General features: G+C 46.5%; 1 protein-coding gene across 1 annotated transcript; it reads left to right on the forward strand.

The window, feature by feature from the left end:
* Window positions 1-431: 431 nt before the first annotated feature.
* Window positions 432-6,200, forward strand: BBBOND_0000560 (hypothetical protein, conserved; the record flags this gene model as incomplete). Its single annotated transcript, XM_012914902.1, has 1 exon — window positions 432-6,200. One exon carries the CDS (start codon window positions 432-434, stop codon window positions 6,198-6,200), a length of 5,769 nt encoding a protein of 1,922 aa, XP_012770356.1.
* Between the last annotated feature and the right edge of the window lie 1,694 nt (window positions 6,201-7,894).

The raw sequence follows: 7,894 nt of genomic DNA on the forward strand, positions 1-7,894 counted from the left end.
TCCCTAATCCACTCTACATCGCCCCTTTATCCACTCTACATCGCCCCTTACTCCACTCCACATCGCTCCCTTAACTCACTCTACATCGCTCCCTAACCCACTCTACATCGCTCCCTAACCCACTCTACATCGCTCCTTTACCCACTCTACATCCTTCGAATTACCTCGCCATAATACCGCTATGACCTCTTTAAACCATAGCAATAACTTGTGCCTTGTCACCCTTCACCTCCCTTCTGACTGAGTCCATCGACTGGTTGATCCAGGTTAGGTATGGGAATGGTGGTAACAATGGCCTTGGTGAGTTGTCTCAAGCTTTGAAGACGTTGATTGAGGAGGCTATAAGTAACGCTACTAACTCCCTCCAATCCGAAAAGTCTAAACTTGAATGCCCTGTTAAGTATAAGGGAGATGAGTCCACTTGCCAGGCTATGGATAGGCAAATTAAGGAAGCCAAGGACGCTAAAAATTCTGTTCATCCTAAAACTCAAATTCCAATAACTGAACTTGAAAAACAAAAACAACGCTGCCAAAATAACCACACTTATTACCGTGACGGTTCCAAGCAGAAAGCGTATGAGGACATTGAAGAGCGTCAGAAACAACTTGAAGATCTTAAAAGTAAGCTTACTAAATTCACTGAAGAACTCAATAAAGACGGTAATAATAATATTTTAACGCATTTATGTGACGGCCTTCAGACTTTCCTAGGCTTCGACTCTGACACTAAAGGCTACACTGGCCAGGGGATTGTGTACTCAGACCTGGATAGGCTGTGTGACGCGGTGATGGGATTTTTGAGTGGCGTGCTTAAGGATGTCAGCGAGAAACAGCCTTACAAAGTAGGCAAAGATATACTTGAAAACATTGTTACTGACTTTGAATCCAAATTATCCACCGGGCGTAAGGGTTTTGAGGTCATTGAGACGGTGGCGCAGAGGGTGCGGGAGTATAATGATACAGTAAGTGAAAGAAGCAGTGAGGTCAGAAAAAAGATAACAGATTTAGATGATGAAATGACAACAATACAAGATCAAATTAAGAAAACATATCCTACCAAAGAGGAAAAAGATGCTGAACCTCTTGCAGACAAAATTGAGAAATCTAAAATTGAAGTGACTGAGATGGTAGAAAAATGTAAAAAGCTTGCCAAAACATTTAAAGCAGACTTATTTAATCTGAAAGATAAAATCAAAGATTTAGGCCATGAAGCAAACGAACAAATTAATAAAGCCAGAGACAATGTGGAGCGTGAAGGTCAGCGTCTTGGCAGAGTGCAGAAGAATGAGAAAGAACAGTACGAGGAGATGGAGACGAAAATTACAAGTGTTCTGTTAGTCGTAAAAGATAAGTTGAATCAGGAGATTAGGAGCCAGGTGAATGGACTTATCAGTCTACTAAATGAGAAGGTCAAAAACATTTTGAAGGAGTGTAGGCATATTTGTCGTACGCTTGAAAATTATCTTCTGGATCTGGATAAGTGGATGGAGACGGCCAAAACGTTCATTGATAATGTAATCGAAAAACAGGTGGGAGCAATAAAAAAAGAAGTTGATGAAGCCGCAAAAGATAGAAAGCCGAACCACAAGAAAAATCTGGACACATCAATCAGCGAACTGGAAGCTGGATTGAAGCAGAGAGTCACAGAGTTGGATACATGGAATAAGGCTGCAGGGAGCGCTGTTAGCGCGGCGAAGGAGAAGTGTAAGACAATTGGTGATATGGTGGAGACTAAAAGTGCAGGTAGTGACAAAATTCATGGGCTAGCGAAAACGATGCAGGAAAAGGCTGATAAGCTCAGGGAGGCGGCGAAGGAAGTTAAGAAGGAGATTGGTCAGTGGGTTAAAGCAGCGCTTACGCAGGTGAAAGAGATGGATGGAAAACTTAAGCATGATCTGGGTAAATTAAAAGAACAAATTAATCAAAAGATTGGGGATTATGTTAGGGGTTATATTAAAGAAGTTAGAAGTAAAGTTAAGAGTATCGAGGGGGATACACGAAATCCGAAATCAGGTCTTTGGGGCGTTAAACAAAAAGTTAAAGATTATGCAGAAACTTATAAGAAATTTTACCAAAAGAATACAGGAATGGTGTATCAGTGGATTGAACAGATTTTGGAAAGCGGGGCGGTTGATTCGTATCTAACACATTATGGTACTACGGAGCGACAAAATGCAAAAAACAAGGTGAAGGAAAAGATTGCGGAGGTTGCTGAGACAGAGGTTGATACACAGCCCAAAGCAGAGGGAAACGTGAAAGCTACTCTGAATAACATTAAAGATTTTCTTACTAATTTCGCTGAGCGAGTCAAGATTAAACTAGCAGGTGGTGAGTTCACTAAATTTGTTGATTCCGTGAGGAAGGATACTGGCATTGTTATGTCCGAAAAATCGCATCTCGAAGCTGCGGTCAAAATTATACTGCGGCTAGTCGCCACTGCTGCTTCGAAGCTTGCCAATGAAATTAATGAATTGGCGTTGAAGCAGGATAAGGATAGCCTTGGTCAATACTTGGATGACGCTCTTGATGTTGCGGGGACGCTTGAGCAGAATCTAGGTGATGCATTTCAGTCGACAAACGATCATGTCGGAAATGTCACCTCACCTGCTTTAAACGATAATATTCCGAAGCTGATCATTGCGATATTGAATGGAGAGTTACCTGCCGCTAAAGGTGACAAGGTAGGAGAACAGGTTACGCTGAAAAATGTTAAGGGGTTTTCACAATATAACGCCTACATCAATCAACAAAATTTAAACCTCACCGATCCTAGAGCCGCTCTAACCGGTGTGGACGATGACACCGAGGGCACCCTCCCCGCGGCGATCGGTGATATTGAGAGGCAGGTGACGAGTAAGCTTACTGCTGGTGACCTCGCATCAGAAATAGATAAATCGACCACTTTCCAATCCCCCTTCGACCAAATCACCACGAAACTAAAAGAAATCGCCGGGCTGGTTGACAGCGCTACAAAAACAACCACGAAAGTGCAAGGCGGTCAAGATTCAAACGACGGCATCCAACAATACTTAGGTGCGCTTGATGAAATGCGTACCGGTGGAGGTACTGTCAACCTCACCGCAAAGGGCTTGGAAAGTCACGCCCCCGTCAAAGGCCTCGAGACGATCAAAAATGATATTGGCCTGCTGCAAACCAAGAACATTGAGAATGTGAAACACAACCTCAATGAGCTCTGCGCAGCGGTGAGATGGGCAGCCAACGAGGTCAACTGGTTTATGAGGGAGATGAAAAAAGGGCAGATTGATGAGAAACTGGCTGGGATCAGGAAACAAATCGACGACCTACGTGTCAAGGAGATACAGGGTACTATCACCCTATGCACTGACTTTCTTCAAAAAGCCACTGAATCAGGACAAGTTACAATCAAGGCACTTGAAAAATATGTCGATGAACAAGTTGCCGACGCCATTAAAACACTCACCACCCAGGCCAAAAAGCACTACGTCTCCACCCTCAAGACTGAGCTGCAAAACTTCACCGCCAGAGTTCAGGGCCACTTGACGGGACTGACGACGCTGATCGACAAGGATCTGACCATTGGTTACAAGGGGCTGATGAAGACTGTGCAGGGGGTTAAGTTTATTGTTGAACACAAAAAGGAAGCTGAGTTCTACACGTCGGGAGGTACTAAGCTGTTTGATGCAATTAAGAACGCTGTACCTCCGCCACCCGAGCAAGAGAGGCCAACCAAGGAACATTTCAAGGCCTTAGTAGATGCCTTCGAGCATTACTTCAACAATATCCACGGCTACGTCAAGGAAGAGATTTCGAGGCTGGACAAGCAGTACAAACAAACGCTTAATTACCAGCTAACACACACTGAATCGAAATACCTTGAGAAGCTCTACACCTCCAGGCTCAACGCTGCACATACCGCGATCAACAACCTACTTGATCACATTAATACAAGCCACCGCTATAACCACGAACTCCCCGCCTTGCTTGACAGTCTCTCCTCCGCAACTGCCACCCTCGCTCCCGAATCCTTTGCCAGGACCACGACCCCCCTGCTTGACGGTATCGGCAAGGGTGTTGAAGGATTTGTTAGTGAACTTGAAAAGGCCTACAATAATAGATATGATGGAGGCTCCGATGGCATAATATTAGTCGACGCAAGAACTACGAAAGTTACGGATGATGGCAAAAAGTGCGCTAAAGTGTGCCTCAACGTACTATCCATCTTGTATACGGAGTTAAACACATTGGTGAAGCATTGCCAGTCGTCATCCAGAAGTGAACAAATTAATAAATTGACCAATGTAGGCAAGTTCTTCCTTGACCAAGGCTACGATGTTTCCGACGATGGCGAGCAGAATGGTGAATTGCAAGACGACAAGAGGATGACAGTGTTCTTCATCTACAAACGTCTTTTCGGATATGATGACAATCACATCTACAAAAAAGATAGATTCAACCAAGAAATCGGCCCGCTTAAAACTTTACACGACTGCCTCCAAACATATTACCAAGTCGGCCACGTTGCCACTTCATCCTCCAAAAAAACACCATGTAGCATATTCGAGATGCTATGTTGGCTATCTGGCCTGCCGTGCAATACGGTTTACACGGAGTTGTGGCGTGATGCTGTGAGTGACCTGTTTGTCGATCCAAAGAAGCAGACGACGGAAGATGATATAAGCATGTCGTTTGTCAGCGACGAACCCCTGCCGGCGTATCCCACCTCAATCGAATGTGATGCTGCACAGCGAGCAGTGAAGCGCCTATGCTCAAGGTCGTACGACGTTCTGATCAAAATAGTAGGTTACGGCAACGAACACACGACATACGCCGTCGACTACTGCGACAACAGTCTGCGTCTATCTTACCCATCCGATCCGTCACAGTGCCTTGAACTATTGCTGGACATCCTACGCAGATTGTTACCGGTGTTCAGATTCTTGCATAGCCAGTGCAAGCTGGAAACTAAACACTACGGTTGGTCGAATTGCCTGTACGGCAAGGATATCTTGACCGGTAAATCGCATTGTGATAAGCATCCAGATGACAAGCAAACCGACTGCCTGCCCAGATCACCGCTTCAATCGTACCTTAGTGATACGTTACCCGGCCACTTACCTCACAACCTAACTACCATGGGATGCAAATCCGTATGCAGCAACTGCCCCAAGGGCCTGCCTGGACAGCCGTGTCTGACACCACTTGGCTTCAGAGGTTTCTCTGGAAGTACGAAGCAAGGCAAAGAGCTATGCAAAGTGCTGACCAAATTCTTAGACAATTCGAATATTAACACGCTGTTCGGTCTGTTGCCTAAGCCGCCATCTACGTTGCCCGAACACTTCCAATTTGCGTTGTCGTTGGCCAATATGCTAAAGAATGACGGCTCTCGTACAAATGACGTCAAAACAGCCTTCGACAAATCAATCAACGAGGTGTCCATCGACCTGCATAAAAACTCAAGCAAATTAACAAGTGCGCTACGTAATGTGTATCTGAATGACCACAGCCATGAAGGCAATGCGCATCACAAAGCTAACGAAGCCGATCTGTACACGCTCTCAAAAACAACGTCGTGTATTCAACCAAACGATATGAATATTCACTGCGGTCCCTATCTCTCGTCTACATGTTTCGATACATACAACTATCTCGCAGAAAAACATTCCGATCTGTATCTCTCGTGGGCTGTGTATCTACCGTGGACTTTCTATAACTACCTGAAATCATTACTTGACGCCTTCCAACAAATTGATTGTGTTAACTTTGGATGTACCAGATGTCATTGTAAACCAGGTGGCCACGGTAAAGAATACAACTGTAAGTGCAACGCCTTAGTAACTTGTCGCGGCGTTATTAGTACATTCTACAGTTACGGATTCACATTTGGTAGCGCTAGCCAATTGATGCACACTGACAGCAGACGCTACTGCCGAAACTTCTACAACCAAATCTGTAACGTACTGAAATCGCAACACTTCACCAAATTATTTGAGGAATGTGACAACTTCATTTGGACCATCAGAGAACCGTTCACCTACCTAGTGCTGGCTCTCTGGTCACTCTCCCTCTTCTACCTCATCTGCGTGATGATTGGCAGACTGGATGTGCTCCACATCAGGTCACACCTGAGGATACCGTCATCGCACAAGATAACAGCGCAGTCACTGTTGGCTGCAGCGCAAGTCGGAAGGCTTGCCAAGATATCGTATCTACAACCGTGATCATCGTCACATTTGTAATTCACAGCAACTCACTTAGCGAATCACCTACTCACCTAACCGACAAACGTAGTCTAATGTCTCGAATTACTCTAGCGGCAAACTGTGAACTAAATAGCGTTGAAATTAGGTGATGACTGAACGACCATGCAACGTGCTAACCTAGCACTCAGGCAAAGTGCTAACCTAGCACCCAGGCAAAGTGCTGAGCTAGCACCCAGGCAACGTGGTAAGGTAGCATCCAGGCAAAGTGGTAAGCTAGCAACCAGGCAAAGTGCTAAGCTAGCAACCAGGCAAAGTGCTAAGCTAGCACACAGGCTAAGTGGTAAGCTAGCAACCAGGCAGAGTGGTAAGCTAGCAACCAGGCAACGTGCTAAGCTAGCACACAGGCGAAGTGATAAGCTAGCACACAGGCTAAGTGGTAAGCTAGCAACCAGGCAGAGTGGTAAGCTAGCAACCAGGCAACGTGCTAAGCTAGCACACAGGCGAAGTGATAAGCTAGCACCCAGGCTAAGTGATAACCTAGCACACAGGCAACGTGGTAAGCTAGGAACCAGGCAAAGTGGTAAGCTAGCACCCGGGCTAAGTGCTAACCTAGCACCCAGGCTAAGTGTTGACCAAGCACCTGACCAAAGTGGTGACCAAGTTGGTGACCAACGTGTTGACCAAGGTGCTGACCAATGTGCTGACCAGAGTGGTGACCAATGTCATGACCAGAGTGGTGACCAATGTGCTGACCAACGTGTTGACCAATGCCATGACCAACGTGTTGACCAACATGGTGACCAAGCACCTGACCAAAGTGCTGACCAATGTGCTGACCAAGGTGCTGACCAATGTGCTGACCAAAGTGCTGACCAAGCACCTGGCCAAGTTGATGTTACGGCAGCGATGACATGGTTACGGCAGCGATGACATGGTCACGGCGGCGATGACATGGACACGGCAGCGATGACATGGACACGGCAGCGATGACATGGTTACGGCAGCGATGACATGGACTCGGCAGCGATGACATGGACTCGGCAGCGATGACAGTGGTGACCTAAGTGGTGATTATTATCCACTCTACATCGCTCCTTATCCACTCCACATCGCTCCCTAACCCACTCTACATCGCCCCTTAACCCACTCTACATCGCCCATTTATCCACTCTACATCGCCCCTTATCCACTCTACATCGCCCCTTTATCCACTCTACATCGCTCCCTTACGCACTCCACATCGCTCCCTTACCCACTCTACATCGCCCCTTAACCCACTCCACATCGCTCCTTAACCCACTCTACATCGCTCCTTTATCTACTCTACATCGCTCCCTAATCCACTCTACAACGCTCCCTAACCCACTCTACATCGCTCCCTAACCCACTCTACATCGCCCCTTAACCCACTCTACATCGCCCCTTAACCCACTCTACATCGCTCCTTAACCCACTCTACATCGCCCCTTAACCCACTCTACATCGCCCCTAATCCACTCTCCATCGCTCCCTTATCCACTCTTCATCGCTCCCTAATCCACTCTACATCGCCCCTTTACCCACTCTACATCGCTCCCTAACCCACTCTACATCGCCCCTTTACCCACTCTACATCGCTCCTTTATCCACTCCACATCGCCCCTTACCCACTCTACATCGCCCCCTAACCCACCCTACATCGCCCCTTAACCCACTCTACATCGCCCCTAAAC

The sequence above is a fragment of the Babesia bigemina genome, scaffold Bbigscaff_56825, assembly GCF_000981445.1.
Source record: "Babesia bigemina genome assembly Bbig001, scaffold Bbigscaff_56825".
In the NCBI taxonomy this organism is placed as follows: domain Eukaryota; phylum Apicomplexa; class Aconoidasida; order Piroplasmida; family Babesiidae; genus Babesia; species Babesia bigemina.